Below are 19,593 nucleotides of genomic sequence, written 5' to 3'. Positions count from 1 at the left end.
CTGCTACGACTTACCTTGTTTATCCACTCTCACATCCTCAAATACTGAAATCAGATATAAAATAAAATTAACGTCCAACCAAAAGGAGAAAATAAAACAAGTTTGAAAAATTACTACTCTACTTCTAGTCTACTTCTGCATGCAAAGTAGTCCAAAGAGGGAACAGATTAAGTCCAGCATCCCAACATACACACACTGAGCGAGGAGGGAAAAGAAGAGGTGAAATGCCGTCTCAAACACGCAGGAATGAGTAAGCAACAGAGCGCAAAGAATGATTTTAACACTGCAGACAACAGTGTGGACAAAGTGTCAAGTGCATGCAAGTCGATTACATTTTAAAAAGTTCGATCACCAAAAGGCAAACCACCACCAACAGAACAGAAATCTGTTAAAACCTCAAAATCAGAATTTCGTTTTCTTCTAATTTATACACATGTATCTGTTAATGTCATTGTTCTCATCAGTTTTTCCTTTTTAGATTAAAGGGACAGTTCTCCCCAAAATAAAGGAAGAAAACCCAACACTTTTCCTCTTATCTGTAATGCGATTTATCCATCTAGATCTGGGGTGCCCAAACTTTTCCCCTGAAACGTACTGGTAGGCTACGAGCTAAAAGCAAACACCTAATGTATTGTTAAGGTGAAAAATGGTGGCTTACAAGGATCCCAAGCTTCCTTAAGTGATTGACTTCCTGCATGAGCTATTCTGTGTTATTCTGCCTGCCGTGATCAGATCAGTGAAAACAATTAATAATTAGGAATCCTATATATTTAAAGAACATTTTTACCTGTTTGTTTTGTTTTTTTTTACCAATTTTTGTTTTTAAGTTTTTACATGAGAAACATCTGGCGAGCCACATCTAGTCTTACTGCGAGCCAAATTGCGCCCTGATTTAGATTATTTAGTTGTGACTTTTAGACAGGGACAGACCGATCATTGGCCTGGCTGCATATGGTGGCCAATATTCAGCATTTACCGGATTAATGGTTTCTGTTTTGCAGAACCCCTAGTTTTAGAGATGTTTAGAGATAAGCAGTAAGGAGATGAGTAGATGAACTCCTTCTTCTGCGCAGTGATACGTTTGGTGTCTGTAGTTTGGTAAAAAGTTGCTACATGAAACTGCTCACAACAAAGTCTGTGGATTATGTTGCAGTAAACGGGTCGTGATTTCTGGGAAGAGACATTGATGTTGAGTCTTTTCAATGCATCTAGTTCCAGTAAATGAAGGAGAAGGAAAAACTTGGCAGATCACACAAAAGCAATCAAGAAAGATAGAGAGCACTACGGCTAAGAGGAAAAGATGCACTTTCGTTTTTGGAATGAACTGTCCCTTTAAAGTAAACTGATTGAATGAAAACAAAACATATGTCAGAAAGGTTTGTGTGCACACAAAAAAATTAGAGTTTTTGTCAACACAAAGAATAAAAACATCCTACATTAGGTGATTTTACCTGCTAAATTACTGTAGTTGTACTTAAACATCTCAACATGATACAAAGTTAACATGCAGACAGAAAGTGTTAGCAATCAGAGCAAGAAAACATCCACAGAGGCAGGTTACTGTGTTAGACTTTAGGAAGCGGAGGGGAACGAGAGGTCTGTGCTACCACTTTGTACTTACAGGATGACACATTTATAGCTTTAGTGTCCGCGCCAAACTCATTGGACACCATACAAGAGACAGTCAGATTTGCGGTAGGCACGACTGTGATCTTGTGTGTTATCTTTCCGTTGACGAAGGGACTCTCATCGAGCTGAACAATGAGAGAAAAAACACCCATAAATGTTAGTATGTACATGTGACACTGCTGGATTTATAAATCTGCCACGGCCTGTGAGAAGTGCAGATTTTGTGCCACTAGGGGGGGATGTTGGATTGAATTGTGACTCAGCCTTTCCATGACAAAGACACTGCGTGTGCCTGTGGGATATAGACACTTGAGTCTCCGAGGAGAACCTCAGACACAAAGACTAACTGCCAACACCCTTTTCACATCCTCTACACATACAAGAGGATGTGGCAGTTTTGTAAATACCCATTACCGAGCCCGTATTCAAGCCCTCACATTATTCCCCCTGAATAGGCTTTAAAAGATGGAATGAGAGGAGAAAAAATAAACTTTGACTGAAATGTAGAAACGCGTGTTATCTCAGAAATGCATTGTGCTCCGGTGAAAGAGTTCTGTGCACCTTTGTAGCTGATTAATTATTGCACACAGGTTCAGGTTTTTGGGTTATTTTGGAGGTTAGACACTGACTGAAAAGGCTGAAAAGAACTGCAACCATCCCACACACCCTCAGGTTTATACGTAATTCAAACTGCTTCACTGACTGGGTCCTGCTATCAGTGTGCACACAGGTACGCCACAGAAACAAAAGAGAAAAAAAAGGTCCATTTAAAACAATTGTCTGTGTGACAGTCGGGTGTAAAATACTGTGTTTGAGCCTGGAGAAATTTACTCAGCCACCTAGAAATGTTTGGACTAGATAAGTTCAAAAGTGTGACAGCTGGGGAAAATACCAACAGTGCAAACTGCTATGCACATAACTGGGAGTGTTCAGTCACTCTGCAGAGCATGGTGAGTGGCAAAAGCAAGGCATGAACTGTCTCAGGATCAGGACACAGGCAGACCGTGGATTGTTTGGTTTAATAAACAGACAGCCTCTGTTTAGTCACACCTGCATATCTCCATTATGCATTGGTTTGTTCAGAAGAAAACAGCGGCATTATATTTAAACAACAATATGAGCCTCTCAGCGGTTTGTCTTCACTGTTTAAAGAGCTGATTATAGTGTCTGGAATGTAAAGTGTAGATTTCCATTCACCTGCTCTTGTCTACTTTGTCGACAACATACAGACGCTGTTGCCTAAGGATGCCACTGCAGTCGTTACTGAAGGGCAAACTAGCTGCTGCCATCTTACATAGGAAGAGCTCTGGCAGAAGATGAATGTCTACGACAAATAGTATTGATTAATCAGCTAAAGAATGACTGCTTTAAAGGGAGGAAATGACAGAAACATTTAAAGCATTCAGAGTGATTTGTGTCTTTCGGTGTGTTTGTTGGTGGTCAGGATGTGAGGTGTGGCTATTTGCTAAAGCTGATATCCATCTTGTTGGGTTGCAACTGTCACTGATGGCACTGATGATAGATTCTGTTGTGTTTGTTAAGTTCTGTCAACCTTCACCTGCTGGCACATTTTCCAAAGGCTGAGTCGAACAAGAGGAACAAGACAACCTTCCACAGCAGTGCTGTCGTTACTGCTGTCGGAAGTATCAACAAGTGAAAACAGATTATAGCTTTAAAGTTATAATCTGTGAGATTTGCATGAAAACATCGATCAGCATTTTAGCCCTTCAATGTATTTGTAGTAATTTAAGGTGCAATATGTAAGATTTTTGGTTTAAAACATTCAAAAATCAACTACAATTATCAACAGAATGTGAAGAAAAAATGTCTTTGTATTTTGTTACATGAGTATCTCTGGAAGTTAGCATGCAAACTAGTTTGCTAAAGAGGTGATATCCAATAGTAAAAACACCAACAATCCCCCGGTGAGCTGAGCTTACTAGCTAACGTCTGCTACAGTTAGCCGTTACTTTTAGTGATATGCTGCCCCTACTTGTTTAAATCGACGGGTGTCCAATTCTTACATACTGCACCTTTAATTACCACTCTATAATGTATTTTTCATTGTTAGTGGCAGGGTCCGCCATTCCTATGCTGGATTCAAACTTCCTGCCGACACAAAATGAATCTGCAGGGAAATCATGCAGCATGTAATCCAGCTTTACTGCTCAAATACTACTCAAATACTCCTTTATTAACACAACACGAGGTAAACACACAGTTTGTTTACAGTATCTTTCCCGTTTATCTTTCTCTTCCTCTTTTATTTGTGAATACTTTACTTTACCAGTGGCTGTATAGATTTTTGTGATACAAACAATAATAAGCATGATTGAAATAAAGCTGGAGTTTTGCTTGGTTCTGCTGTGAACAGACACACCAGTTGCTCTGCAGTTGTTTTTCTGACAAAGTAGCAGCTCAAGAGGTGTTTGCCTGTAAATTAAACCACACCAGAACTGAAGTCTTGAGGTTTGTAACTTCAAACTGTGCTTGTAGAAAGTGCCCCTTTGCAAAAATGGGGCACAGTGGCAGTGTATAGCTAACATGCATTCGCATTTAATTACCACAGGGTAGCCTATTAAATTCACAGCTCTCCTACACACCATCCTCCTCAATGGTGTGTTTGTTCAACCTACTGCTTCATGAGACATGTTTCCAAGTATTTTTTTATTTCAAGGAAGTTATTGAAAGGTGTATCCATTAAAAAAACTAGGATATACACTGGGCGGAGGGCGAGTCTTACACCAAATTCAATTTTGTTAACGGTGTCTATCGATCTTCTCGCCTGTAACTGGAATCTCACAGCACCTTGTAAAGCCTAAATGACGCCTGATACCTCCAACCATCCAGCCAAACTTAAAGTATCGCAACCCAAAATTTGAGCATCTATCCTTCCTTCTATCCTTTTTTCAATTAGTTCCTATGTGACAATGAGCTGAAGGACGACTGCATTTACAATTGCAGTGCTACTGTACTTGTTACTGTTAATAAAGCTCATTTCCCTCTTGGGTTTCTTCAAGCTTGGAGGAATGCGCACAATTATCTGCGCTGAGTGCACATGGAAGAAAAAGACCCCAGATGAATGAATGTAAAAAAAAAAAATCCATCGATACTCTTTGACCTTGCGAGCTTGCAACAATTATCGATGAAAGACATTTCTGTGATGGTGATTACTAATGTAGGAGTGTGAGTGAGCATACCGAGGTGCCGTTGATGCTCCAGGAAACAGCTGGCTTTGGAGAACCTTCAGCCTCACAAATCAGGACTTTATGCTTGCCGTCTTCGCCGCGCTGTTTGATCAGCTTACTGATAACTGGAGCACCTGCAACAGGACGTAACTCTTCAGATACATCTGAATGAGAAGATGGGTTTGTCGTGGCTGCATTTCATTCATGAGGGATTTATAGTTTGACATTCTGGGAAATACCCTTATTGCTTTCTTGCTTAGAGGCGAAAACACATACCACTGTGACGTCTGTACAGGAATTATAGAGCTACAGCAAGCAGCAATGTACCTTAGCTTATCATAAAGACAGGGAACAGGGGCAAACAGCTAGCCTAAAGGTAACAAAATCTGCCAACCAGCACTTCTACAATACACTAATTAATAGGTTTAATTATTGATTGTTGAATCTTTTTTTATATGAATTAAACAAACAAAATAAATCATGTTAATTTGTGAGCTTCAGGGGGATTTTTTATTTAAGTTTCTAGCTGCATCTGCCTGTTTCAAGTCTCTAGGCTGAGCTCAGCTAATCAGCTGGTGGGTGCTGTGCAAACATGAGAGTGGTATACATTTTCCCTTAATATAAGATCTAAATCTTTCTTCTAACTCTCAGCAACAAAGCATTTCCAAACCTTTCTGAGTTTTCTTTTTAACGCCCTTACCTTCAACAACCAGCTCGAAATAAGCTTTTCGGCTGAGGAGCCCCATCGTCACCTCGCAGTCATAGCGGCCGGACTCGGAGAACGTCACCTTCGTAAACTTGGGCTCTTTGTCCAGTTTTACATTATCCTGATTTGATTGAAGAGAGTATCAGCACTGAGAACAACAAGCACTCACTTGTCATCATTGATTTCGCCTTTGTTGTTTAAAAGATTGCTTTTACCTTTGTCCAGGAGACCTTTGAGTCTTCAGAAGCATCAATCTGGAGAGTTAGATCCAAGGTCTCACCGGCTTTCTTGATGATAGTTCCAGAGGGGCTTAAATTGATGTCTAGGTCTAAAAAGCGAGGATGTGAGGATGGTAAAAAAGATGGTTCAGAGGGCTGACAAGGGTCGAAACATTCCTGTTGTTAACCATACAACCCTGCACTTGGCTCACAGCCCTGCAAAAGCAGCTTATTAGAGGCAGCGTGGGCTGACACTTGACAACACTTTTCTCAACAAAGCACGGCAAGACAGGTAGGCTGGCAGAGAAAAACATTAACTTTCTTTTCTCCAGCAAACATTTTAATAATAAATACGATTACAATGACGCTGGTATGTGACAAAATTGCAGAAATGTCTATTTTTCAAGAAATACGACATGTTTTGGTCTCTTACATTTGACTGCGATTTCCTTCGATGCTTCCATTGTTGGGTCGTCAACGAGAGAGCATTTGTATTCACCAGAGTCGTCACGAGAGACATTCGCGATGGTGTAAGTGTCTGAGTTTTCCACTTTCATCACCTCTCCCTTCAAATACAATCAAACGATGGCAGTCGGTCAGTTTACAATGCTTTATTCCCCAGTGTGACATATATTTGTTTTACAACTGGAAACAGGAGTTAAACAGGTACACTTACAGGTATACTTCTCCATAAACAGGAGAAGAACATTATACATTTTCAGATCCAAAGTTGCATGGATGAAAGGGACGTATGAGAATTTGATGAGATGTTAATGAGTATATGTACCTTAAGGTGGAAGTTGAAGCTGGTAGGAGCTGGGTTACCATCCGCCTCACACTTCAGAGTCACGTTGTTTCCCTCTACTAGAGGTTCCTGAGCGATGACCTGAAGGACGATGTTCTCTGTGGAGTCTTTGCAGAAAATAAGAGGTAGAAAGTCAGAGATGTGGATGTGTATTAAGGTGTATTAAGTGGAGCGTGTGCCCCCAACAGCTCACTGCAGGCACTGCAGAGACAGACCGTGGCAGTAACTCTGCAGAGAGCTGTAACTTTGTGCCTCAGTACTGGTTATGACCAACTTCAAAATGCAGCTGAGGAGCTGGTTGAATTGCAGTCATATTCTCAGGCACTCGACCAAACAATCCTTTTAAGGTTCAATGTTTCTGCTCCATCTGAGACAAACTTTTCACATTTCTTCTTTTCCCGCACTGATAAGTTCTACTTTAAAGGCCCCGTTGAGCAGGTAACTTCAATATTTCATGCTGCGTTTGGTATAAATCCCAGTACAGAGTCACAAGATCCACACCCCATATTTCTGTCACCATTAAAGGTGTCTCAACTGTTGTCTTTCCAGAGTGGAAGCAAAAAGAAGAGTTAATATATTCTGAAAAGTAACACAGGCGGCAGTCAGTCTCCACTGGCTTCAGTTGAGGTTTCGAAAGGGTTTGTCTTGGTCTTCGTTGAGAGCTTGTGGTTCAGGAGCTGCGGCTAATGTAGTCTTGACAAGCCCAGCGAGACCCTGCATTTGATTGGAAACTACTTGACTTCAATTAGACTGAGAATTACCTTTGACTGGATTTTTATATCCATGTCATATCAAACAAGATTTTGCAGCATTACATTACTGCTGATAGAAACACACCCACTTTAATAACTGAGGCTCAATATTAGAAACAGCAGCACTCTTTCACTTCTGTCAATACTTTTTAGCTGTATTTTAAATGAGAAAATAACAATGCTTACTGGGGACAAAAGCACAGAATCAAGAAGAATACTCTTCAACAGATCAAGCTGGTGTAACACAGCATGTCCAGAAGTGCCAGACTGCTGCAGTCTTGTTGTTTTTCAGACAGAACCTTCTCCCTTTAATACTGCAAGACTGTCTGACTGTTTTTTTTTTTCCTGCCACCAGCTTGCAGAAAATCGTGACATACATACAGTGAACTGGAAAAGTACCCGAGAGGGCACTTTGTCATGTTTTATCTACCACAGGGGCTTCCAAGAGGGCAATTTTGCAGCGTTTCTCGAAAGTAAAGTGTCTTTTATATATATGTGTTATATTAAAGGTTGCTTCATAAAACTGTATGACGGAGGGCTAAATGAGACTTCTTTGTTTCCTTTCACAATCGGTGCATCCCTCCGTTTAAATATGTCTAAATCTCAGCAACAGAAACGTTACAAAACGTTATTTCTTGGCCGGCTAGCTATCTCTAGTGTTTATGCTAAACTAAGCTGAGCCAACCTGTTGACTGTAGCTTCATATTTCACATAAGGACATGAAAGTGGTATCAGTCTTCTCATAACTTGGCAAGCAAATAAGTGCACTCCTCAAAATTTGGTCCTTTGAAAACTTTACATTTAATATTATAGAAAGTCTGTGAGAAGATGTTTGAAACAACCTGCTAACATAAAAAAGGACTTTCTTTGGTGAGGCAAATGTAGGACAGAGTATTAACTTTTCATAGTCTGTGGTGATGGTGAAAAAAGACCAGCATTTTAGTGTCATTTTCTGCTGATGTTACTCTGACAGCAGCTTGTCTGCAGACAGCGGTAAGTGCTGTTTATAAAGTGTGTCCAGTGAAAGTTGTTTGCAGGGCACGGTGACTCACAGGTGATGTTGAAGCTCACTGGAGAGGACGCCAGTCCCTTGTGCTGAGTGATGCAGGTGAACTTGGCGTCCGTGTCCTCCTTCTCGGCTGAGTACTCCAGTATGGATGAAGTGGTCGTAAGGTTAGTAACAGGGTCCACCTGCACTGAGGCCTGGATGGAAATCCCTGGACAGAAAACAAACAACTCAGCCTGAAAACTCTGACGTGGAAAAAAAAAAATGACCAAAACACTGCATTCACACTGCTGGTGAGTGCAGAACAAGTCATCACTGAAGAGTAATTCACACTAATGGTCCCAGCCAGAGAGAATTAACACATTTGTAAATGTAATATTTATAAATGTCAGAGCAACTCTGGAGGCTGTTTTGTTAGCACTTACAATCATGCAACAGGATGAAGAAAACATACCTTTCCCATTAGCCACCAGAGGCTCATTGTTCTTTAACCATGTGATTTCTGCAGCTGGGTTGGCATCTTGTGCAACACATGTTCCTAGCTGTGAACAAAAAAAATCAAAACTTGAGAAAAACAGCAAAAACCTGCACCCGAGGACAAAAATATTGGGGAAAAAAAGAAATCGCCACTTCACATATTTAGAATAAATCTGCATCTTTTTTAAAATGACCGAACATCAGAGCGAATTAGCTTTTTTAGTGCCTCTCCGGCACTTTGACGACTGAGTAGTTTTCTACGCAGTAGACCATGAAATGCCCAGAGCATTTCTAAAGCCCCTCAGATCCTTTGGGTATTTTAATTGCAGTAGGGACGGAGAAGGGGGGGTTCTGCTTGTTACTAATTCATGAGAATCACTTGAAAGAACTCATTACTGTAGTAACGTGGTCTCTGCCATGCCTCGAGATACCTGAGCTCAAGTGACGGATTTCCCTTGATGTTTTACTGTCTAAAATAACGTAGGCATAAGCAATGTTTATCATTAAAAAAACCCACCTTAGTGCGTTTGCCGATCTCCAGTTCCTTCGCTTTGTCAGAAATCTCCAGGCTTGCAGGCGTTTCTATAAAGCATGAAAAGTGTGTTAATGAATGGGTTTGTAATTAAAGGTGATTGGTGTTTGCAGTCATTCCAGCACTTAAAGGACAGGTTCACCCAAAAAAGAAAATTAAGGCATTATCTACTCATCCCCACGCCGATTGAAAGTCGGGTGAAAGTTTTGTAGTCCATAAAACATTTCTGGAGCGTCGAATTTGAAATATTTTGTGCTGTGTTGCTCCATAAATGTTTTGTGGACGACGAAACTTCACCTGACTTTCCATCGACATGAGGGTGAGTAGATAATGACTAAAATTTTCATTTTGGTGTGAATCTATCCTTCAGAAGAGAGAGCTATTTTAGACTTATGGCTGCTTGTACTTACTGTAGATTTCCACATTAACAGGGAATTCTTTGATATCTGCGCCCGCCACCACCATGCAGGTGAAAGTCCGCTGGTCCTTCAGCTTGGCCGCAGAGATCATCAGACTGAAGTTTGCAGCCAAGCTCACACGGTCCTTGTACTCATCAGTGGAGATGATTGAGACGTTCTGGTTCGCCTTCTTGACCAGCAGGTCTCCAAGTCCGTCTACTTTGTCCTGGAGAGCAGAGCACAGAGGGTTTCTTTTTTTCCATGTCTGTCACATATGGCATTGGCTTCCAGTTCAAATAAAAGCACACAGTGATTTGCACCACACCCTCTCTGTTAATACAGTGTCATATGGAGGGACAGATGCACGGTCTAATGCACGGCCCCTGCACTCAGACTGGGCGTGGTTCAGACATGATAAGTGGGTGTCAGACGGATGTCACCATTGTGAATCTATTGACCTCTGCTGTGACTTACATATTTCCATTTAGTGAGCAGGACGTCTTCTGCTTTTATGGCTCCATTGTTGCACGGGATCTCGAGTGTTTCCCCATAAAGGCCGACGACCGTCTCCAAACCGCTGACTGCAGAAGACAGAAGCAAAGGCACATTTTTCAATTACATTTTCAAGGGGGGGGCTAATCTGGTCAGCGTCAACACAGCGTGAATTTTTTTGACGGGAAATTGAAATCCGTTATTATTCTGAATGCATCAAAGTCCCTCCTTTATGTTCATATTTGACTGGAGTTTATCAATACCACTTTGTGCTCGCCTACAGACGCCAAGAACTGCAGTTTCTATAGAGTTCTGCTAATTTTACAGCCCCTGGCCTAAATTTTCACTCAAAACATCGCCATGGAGACAAAGTGCTTGAGAGATGGGGGGGATGGGAGGAGGGTGCACGCAGAAGTGTCTCAATGGGCTGCCATGAGGGGTTTAGAGCCAGAGGGCCGCAGGGGAAGAAGAGGCGACTGAAAATGAGGTGTTTGCTCTGTTTTTTGGTATTCAGATTCACATTTCAGACCTCTCAGAGTTCAGGCTAAGGTAAACGCATGAGTGGTTGTGCTGGAATCTGACAGCTCAACTCCACAACAGCTCATCAGCAGTTCAGTAAAGTGTGAGGGAACAAAGCTGTGGCCGACCACTCTCTATCTGTTGTATCGGTGACAAACAATGTTCGAGTATTTACAGGGAAAGCGCAAAACAATGAAGATGCTTGAATATGCTGCTGTGTGCATTCAAGCCTGAAATTGTTTGATTATATTCATGCAAACTGCTGCAAAATGTAATGCCATTTCTGCAGTGCAACAAAAGTTTGATTCTCACTCTAACGTTATCTTTTAAAGGTTTCCTCGGAGTTGTGCAAAGATGGGGCGGTTAATTCATTTGCTTCGTGCGTGATACTCATTTGAATCCTGTTTGAATGAAAGTAAATACTTTTACTATGGTTACCATTGTCTACATTAGAGGCAGAGTAACAAGAGGGACCCTGAAGGCATATTTACACAGTTGCTCGTGATGTCAGGATGAGCGGGCATGTTCAGAGGTGCACAGATGTCTGGTCTATGTTTAATGTTAAACCTGCTTTTGTCAAGTGACTTTTACACGTCAAGATGATTAATCAAGCTCATAAAATTGTTATGCAATCCTGTAATTACTTACTTACTACTAAAGATTCACTGTTGTGGAAATGTCTGTAATAAAGTGGATTCAACAAAGCAGTTCATTCAGAGTTTATTGCAATGTTCAGTCAATCATTTGCAAAAGGATTCCCATGTTTGTCACACTGAGAGGTGGCTCGAGTGAAGTCCAGCAACCATATTTCTACACACAGGTCACACACACTAACAATTGTCCTGTAATTATTATACAGATGCTTATCGTCTTCTCATAAATCCTGAGTTTCTTTGTCAGCCTCTTTCTGCTGCGAAAAAGCTGAAGGGGAAGTCTCCTACATGTCTGCGTCTGATAACGCTTAACACCTGCTGGGAACTGTAGCTGGAACAGGTCCAACTTAAAAAGCAGGGAAGACCAAGCGCCACAATGTGGACTGAGCCAAAAAACAGAGCACACAATCCCAAAAAAATAGAACATGATTTTCTAATAAGAGTATAAATTTCCATTTTATACACAATATCACAGTTTGCCTCAAGTAAACAGAGTCTGCTGTTATTGGCGTCCTCCTGACACTGAGCTGAACGAGCTCACACCACAACACTTGTCACTCATCTTTATGAACCTGTCAGCTCTGGAGCAACATTGAGTCCTAAGCTGAATCTTACCAGTAAAAATCTGTCAGTAAGGCGGCTACAGCCAGCTGTTGACAAACAACAGACAATACGGTAAAATGATTTTAAACAGGACATGTTCTGACTCATCTCTAGCTCTGCTATGTTCAGTTTTTAAGTTGTTTCCTGCCATTGATGTTACTGATATGAACATCCTGCCCTGTGGCCACCAGTCTCGCTTTAAAAAACTGTTTGACATTTAGAAAAAGAGGACAAAATCCATACAAATTGTGTCAGTTAAATCTGAAGCCACAGCTGGCAGCTGGTTAGCTTCGCCTAGCGTAAAGGCTGAAAGCTATCCTGGCTCTGTCCAGAGCTGACAATCTTCTATTTTCTTTTCTGTTTAATCTGTTCAAAACTGAAGTGTAAAAACACTTCAGTTCAAGCAACTACCCTTGCTAGAGCAAGGGTAGTTGCCCCAGTTTCAGTCTTTGTGCTAAGCTAAGCTAGCAATCACCTGGCTTTAGCTACATATTTATTGGACATATATGCGCGTGGGGTATCAATCTTCTCATCCAACGCTCGGCAAAAAAGCCAATAGGTGTACTTCACAAAATGTCAAACTGCACCTTTGTTAGTCACATTTATAGCTAATTAAGTGTAAACAGACCACGATGTCACCCGTTGGTTTGTAGACTACTGCTTTGAAGCACCGAGTCTGGTATTACAGCTGTCGCCATCTAGGTTTTTGGAGCCAAAAGTGACCATATTTGGACAAGAGGGTGGAGCTGGGGAGGATCTTGATTAGATCTGAATGACAAAATAGCCACGCCTGAAAGCATACCCTTCTTTATCGTCTAATTTACTCTAAATGTGACCAGAATGTACAAAGAGAACATCATGGCGTATTGAAGAAGACTCGAAACTAGAGATTGAGACCATAAATTCATTTAGAAACTGTTAACTGAGGTAATAAATCAAGTGAGAAGATGGGAATGAAGCTGACATGCAATCAGACTTCTTTTTGAAACCAGTGGAGTCGCGTCCTTCTGGCCATTAGACAGAATGCAGGTTTAAGCACCTCAGCATTGGCTTCACTTTTCAAACTCTTTATACAGTCATTGAACATCTGGCACTGGCTGCTTTATGCATAACATCATAGTGTGATTTATTTAGAACTGAACTTGATGACATTTTAGCAGGTTTCATAATTCACTATGAAATCTGTACAAAATTAGACAGATTGATGGAAGCAAAAACAAAATCGACACAGAGGAGAATAACAAGGGCTTTAGAGGTATGAGGTATATCTGTGATGATGCCTATGATCAGTGCTTAAAGCTGTGGAACAGGAGCTGCTTGTGTGAGCATCAAAGCAGTGTAACGCACCCAATAACAACTATTTGAGAGACACAGACACCACAGCACTGCACCCACATAGATACAATCCATGCATTTAAATAAGGCTCGGCGACATTTAATCGTGACAGCACGGGGCAAAACAAACATCGACACATTTCAGCTGCTGACAGTTTTACCAGGAATTCTTCAGCAAGGGATAACTGCCAAATATGGCACAATTAAAACTATTTCCTGCATTGACTCCTCTTATTGTCTACGATTTGCCACACCTGTAATCTGCTCCTCTCGCATTATGGAGTGAATTAAAAGGATGAAAAGCTTATTCGTGCATTGATCGGTCTCAATAGTGATTTTGCTGGGTTTAAATGCCACCTAACTTCAGGTATTTGAGCATTTTCTACATCCCTGTATTCATGAAAAGCATGAAGCATGCAGCAAATGGGCCGTTTGCTGGACTGTAAATGTGTGTCTGCATTTCACAGAGACTTGCTCACATCCCCGATTTTGGCAACTGGGCGTACATCAGTCCCGTCCACCTGAAATGGTTATGCAGATTGCTGGTGCGCGCACAGCACACTCATGTAGCCATCCCACACTCCCTTGTTTTTGTCTTTCTGATGTAAATCTAATGAAACTGCCTCTCATGCTTGAACGGGCTTCAGCTCAGACATGCAGGTTTTCTGGTCCAGGCAGAAAAGATTGCACACGCTGGGCGGAAAAAGGAGACATTGTGAATCTATTAAGGGGAGGCAGTTAATGAGCTCTCTGTGCAAGGCATGGGGACATGTTTTGCATTTGTGTCAAATTTGATGATATCCTGCTACAATTCATTTTTTTGAGTTATTTAGGGTGTCAAAGATAATCTGTCACTACCTAGATTAAGTGCTACACCTGGGCGTGTTGGTGCCAGTAAATTCTAATGGTCGAGGAAACATCCTAATGTTATTCAGAATCAAGTTGGCAACCAAGTCCACGTATGTTTTCCTCGCCTTGAGACGTCCTCAGGAGACAGTGCTGCACAACCTCCTCTGCTGAATCTTACAATTGTTCAGTAACAAGACTCAGTTATATTCAGGTTACGCTGCAAGTGCTGCAGTGTTGGAAAAGGTTATCGCACTTCCTGTATAATAGACTCCTTACATTTCAAATTCAAATAGGCATTTTTGAATATTCAAATAAAGCTGTGTTCAGCCTCTCTGAGAACTTTAAAAGAGTCTGCATTAAGGAAAAGGCTTTATCTGTGCAGATTACACTGTTACACAATGAGAACTAATCGCACATGTTGAGTTACAGAAGACAAAGCTCCTGCTGCTTACTGAGATAAGGTAATCCTTCACAACAAAAGTAGGTGAACAGTGTGACTTCACGTTGACAAACACATGCACACACACACACACAGCGCAGAGAAATTATCACTTCTAACAGTTGTCTTTATGAATAGAAGGTGGTAACAGGCAGGTTAACACTGTTGTTTTATTGCTGTACTTTATTGTTCTAATTGTTTGTTTTGTGAGGAAATTATACCAACAGTTGCATTTTATCTCACCAGCTCCCTTTTTTTCTGACCCTGTTAAAACCACATTTGTTGCAGACAAAATACTTTTTCCAATAAGCTTACCCTGTGAGGGAGAGGCTGTAAAGCGGTGGATACTTTTTTTTTCAGCCAACTGCACAAAAAATGACTCGCATGACAATCAGAATTTGACCTACTCGGTCCGATAACATTTGGAAAGTCAGAAATCATTTTTTTCCCCATTCATGTCAGCCGGGTGTCAACACGAGACTTCCGAAATTTTACACACAGGAAGTCAAGCTTATTTGGCTTCAAGCGTCACTGAGCAGCTTTCATAGTCATTCCTATGAAAGCTGCTCAGTGACGCTTGAAGACAAAAAAGCTTGACTTCCTGGCTCTGCCTCCGATCTTGCATACAGATTTTAATTTTTAGATCCATGCTTGTAGCAAATAGCTACAGCCAACAGCTAGCCAGCTTAGCTCAGCTCAAAGTGTGAAACTGGAGAAGCGACTAGCCTTGCTCTAGCCCCTGTAAACTTCACTACACTTCAGTTCTGTTGAAATCTGTTTTACCCGCCTCTAAACGTAAGTGGCGCAATATGCATGAATGTGACTACGTGGCAGGCTCAAACAAAAACATTATAGGAAGGACTAAACTTATTTTAAATGTACAGTTTAAGTCCCAATACTTTGATAGTATTACACTTTTCTTGGATTCAGCTGCATGCCACAAGAGGGAGCTCGTGTACCTCCAGCGGTACTCAAACACACAGTTTGAGAATAGTTACTTATGGTGATCACATCCGTCTCTGTCAAATTAAAGTAAAATAAATGAATCAAATGGGCTTCACTTAATTTTATTGACTGTTTCAAAATACAGCCCAGCTTTTTCCACACCAAGGCCCGCTGAAGAAGGCAATGCATGCATGGATGAGGGCAGCTACGACCGCAGGCGCTTCCCCCATGAATGACTGTTTCTCATTGTCTGAGTGGCCTGAGGACACTAAGTTTCGCTGCTGCATCTCGTTTTGCAAATTTTTGGCAGTTTGTCAAAAGCTTCAAGGGGACTATGTTTTTCATTCAGAGATAATTACTTTCTTTTTCCCATCACGCAGACCCAGCCTCAGGTAGCTAGCTGGAAGAAGACGGGTTATCATGAGGAAGTCGAGTTAAAATAATAAACAAAGTTTTGAAAGTATTTTCCAATGTGGGCATGTATCCAAAAACCCAAACTGAACACTGTAAGTGGACTACTTGATTACTATACCCCAATTACTTCAACAGCACCATATACGAATGAGTCTGTCCAAGACTTTAGGGTTCACATACGAGGTTGATCCCACTTTTTTTGTTTGTGAGAAAGTAATTCAAAGACAAACTATTGTAACATGACCAATATCTTGGCAAGAGATGAAGAACAAAAATGGTATAAAAATCTAAAAACAGACATAATTAGACTTGTTTTGGTTTTTGGGAGGAATGGTGCTTTGTAAAAAACTTCTGTCAGCACCAATCACAAATATGAAGCATATGAAAATCCATTGCTGGGGTTTCTGAGACTTCAAACAGAAGCAATGCGTCAGACTTCTGAAAACATGTCATCAGATCATAATCGCGTTTGTGAGCACCTCTTATAAAATTAAAGTCACGAAGCACCGGGCTGATGAAACTATGTTTAGTCTGTTTTCAAGCTGTTACAGCCAAAGATCTATATTCCAATGCACTACACTTTGTCTTCATCCAAAATAGCTTTGGCACGCCAAGCTTCATGTGGATTTCAGAGCTCTCATACTGGACACAAAAAATTAGCGGATGCTCTGGCGATGGTAAATCAAGTAATAGACAGGCGAGTGACAGAGACAGGAGGCAGCACCACAGGAGACACTTTCATGTTCCTGATTAAGGCGCCTCTATCCCGCAGAAGAGACAGGTGACGACAGCTCAGATATAAGCTCACCAGGGAAATCAGCTACCTCCCCACACTAGACTCTATATCCCTGTTTTGCTACCTTACGCCCTCCCATTAGTTTGTGTGTGTGAGTGTGAGTCAGATTGTGTGTGTGTGCACGTCTTTGAGCTGCTACATCAACAAGAAGACGGAGGCCCAAACTTATTAAGTACTGAAAATGAGGATTGTGCAGTGAATGGAGATCCCATGGCGCAAGTCCACAAAGACTTGATGGCAAATAGCCCTCGCTTCAGAAGCAGTTCAGCGGTGAGGAGGGCAGACAGAACCACTTCAACTAGATCAATAATACTTGAGGAAAGTGCTGGATTCTTATACTGAACAGCGCTTGCCTAAGAAGCGAGAAATCAAAGAAAGGCTAACCTTGCGTGACATTTCTGCTTCTCGCCCTTGTCTTTTCTTTAATAATTTAACGAGCTCTGCAGTTTGATTAGCCATATAAAGCATCTGAAACGAGAAGCTCAATCTGTCATTACTCAAAACGGAGGGACCCCCGTCGCCCAGGAGCTCTATATGCTGCTGTCAGCTCTTTCGCTCCGCACACGCCCATCAGCTCCTACTTTACTAGCTATGACAAGCACATGACTGTATTTGAATTCTGATACAGTATCACTTCATGCTGAGGAAGTGTTCCAGGCCAGCTAGCTTGAAGAGGGATTTTTTTTTTTTTTTTGAAACACAAAAGCTAGATCCTCGCTATCTCTGTCTGCCTCTCTCGAGGGAAGGGGTGTAATCATGTCACTGATGGATAACTGACAGCGGACTTGCACAACATCCCTCTCACACAGCTTCTCTTTTTGTTGCGGGCTGACTCATGGAGGCATCATTCCAAACGTCAACATTGTGTGCTCTATAATTTTGCTTTTTCCTGCCTACTATAATTGCCTGTCAGTGTCTTTTTGGCATAAAACTAAGGGCATAAGCTTGTATTTTTGTACCGGACTGTAGAGAGCTAGACAGCAAAAAATTATTAATGTCCACAGCTGAATGACTCTCCTCCTCTGAATGTTTTGGTCGGTATTTCTCCACAACATTATGCCTCTAAACAAAAGTCTGCAGCCCACCTTTACGGGTGGGCTAGTGACAGTGATGGCAATGTCAGTCTGACAGTAAATCGTAGTCACCACTGAAACTGGTGGATGGATTGCCTTGAAATTTGGTACAGCCATTCATGGTCCCCAGGTGATAAATCCTATACACTTTGGTGATCCTCCGACTTTTCCTCTAGCGCCACCATGAGGTTGACATTTGTGCTTTTGAGTGAGTCTCAGTAGAGATTCATGTTCCCCTCACGATGAACTTACTTTGTTGATCCCTGAACTTTCCCTCTAAAGTGGATGGGACCTAAGATGTTTAAATACCAATGCCACTATCGTGCTGCTTATAAGTCAGTGAACGAAGAGCTGGTTCTGGTCTGGCATTGGTGTAAATGTCTCTTATTTCCCAGCATTGCTAGGAACAACTATGGCAGACAGCATCGACTCTTCACAGGTGTTGCTTCTGGTGTTGCATGCCTCCATTGGCATCAAAACACGACTTGTCCTCGGACCACTGCTGTTTCGATTTGGCTACCATAGTGAAAATCTTTTGTTTATTCTCCCGTAGATAAATCAGAACACACTACACTAGCTCTGATTTTTTAAAATGGCGGTCATAAGCAGCTGTAGTTGATCCTTGGTTACAATAACCCCGACCCAAGCCTCAAGCGGTTCTTTGTCCTAGACCAACAAAGTTTCCTGATTCCAGAGCGCAAAGAACTGGTGCCAGAGTAGGCACTGGCTCAGAACCAGCACCTGAACCGTCTTGGTTGAAAAAGGGGTATCTGATTCCAGATCAATTTTTCTCTGTGAATAAAGAAGGCTTTCCCAGATTTTCAGCTTCAAGGCAACTGTTTTATTAACTCTCTCTGAAAGCTGGAGCAAATGTCTGTAATCATCTAAAATGAATGAAATGAGAATATTTATACTGTCAGAGTCAGAGAAAGCAGATTTTTTTCTTCATCAACGAAACCAGCAGTGACACAAGTAATCAAATATGCGGCATTTCTGGAATTTCAGGTCACGCTGTCTAGAAATGTGGTTAAACGTATTTCAGATTTTTCCACCCTGACTAAAAATTACTCCCCTCATCCCTCTTTGCGAAATGAAGCCACGCTTCGGACATTTTTTTCCCCTTATTGATGGAACGTCTCCTTTGTAAAATAAATCTATCAATGCAGAGGTAAAACGTGTGAGCGGGATTACTCTTCTTTGCTGGAATTAGATTTTTTTGGGGAGATTTGATCCCCTGAAACACAAAAGGAGAGATAAAGTAGGTGCTGTGCGTTCTGTGCTCTTCCTCTCCACCATTACTTCTTCTTTTTGCAAGTTTCCAACAGCGTAGATATGTGAATTTGGTGTTACACTGACATTGATTTATAAGATTAGATTTATTTAATTCTGATGGATCGACCAATTTGAAACTTCTCAATTTCCGTTCTTCTTCTCCAATCTAGCGCCGTCATCAGGTTACAATTTGAATTCGCCAAGCTGTAACTAACACATACTTTTGCAATACTCATAGATCTGATTATTTTCTGATCTCATTTCTTGATTTCATCTCCATGTTTTGTGCAATCAACAAGACCCAAAGACATTCAGTTTACTATTATAAATGATAAAGGCAGCAAATCATTACATTTGAGAAGCTGTAACTAGTGAATATTTTGTATTTGTTCTTTATAACTGCCTGCAATGAATTTTTTATTACAAAATAGTTCTTCCAGCTCTAGTGCGGTTGTTGACAAGCTGCCTAAATTCATCTATTTTGCAGAAATC

The 19,593-nt window shown here is 41.3% G+C and overlaps 1 protein-coding gene across 2 annotated transcripts in view; it reads right to left on the bottom strand.

Annotated features, from left to right (window-relative positions):
- Positions 1-19,593, bottom strand: part of LOC311256581 (CD166 antigen homolog A-like) — a 41,593-nt gene that overhangs the window by 3,104 nt on the left and 18,896 nt on the right. Inside the window, exons 2-13 of one of the 2 annotated variants that reach the window (XM_084351740.1) lie at positions 10,186-10,292; positions 9,724-9,937; positions 9,299-9,363; positions 8,759-8,846; positions 8,351-8,515; positions 6,529-6,653; positions 6,175-6,307; positions 5,739-5,851; positions 5,518-5,644; positions 4,830-4,951; positions 1,622-1,754; positions 15-44 (exon numbers count right to left, since the gene is read on the bottom strand). In XM_084351740.1, coding sequence (XP_084207866.1) covers positions 15-44; positions 1,622-1,754; positions 4,830-4,951; positions 5,518-5,644; positions 5,739-5,851; positions 6,175-6,307; positions 6,529-6,653; positions 8,351-8,515; positions 8,759-8,846; positions 9,299-9,363; positions 9,724-9,937; positions 10,186-10,292 — 1,422 coding nt within the window. The remainder of the gene's footprint in view (positions 1-14; positions 45-1,621; positions 1,755-4,829; positions 4,952-5,517; positions 5,645-5,738; positions 5,852-6,174; positions 6,308-6,528; positions 6,654-8,350; positions 8,516-8,758; positions 8,847-9,298; positions 9,364-9,723; positions 9,938-10,185; positions 10,293-19,593) is intronic. The other variant, XM_084351741.1, reaches the window with a different exon arrangement.

The sequence above is a fragment of the Pagrus pagrus genome, assembly GCF_965226575.1.
Source record: "Pagrus pagrus genome assembly, chromosome: 4".
NCBI lineage: Eukaryota > Metazoa > Chordata > Actinopteri > Spariformes > Sparidae > Pagrus > Pagrus pagrus.
Note: the sequence above shows the minus strand (reverse complement) of the source record. Positions and strands in the feature narration are given on the sequence as shown.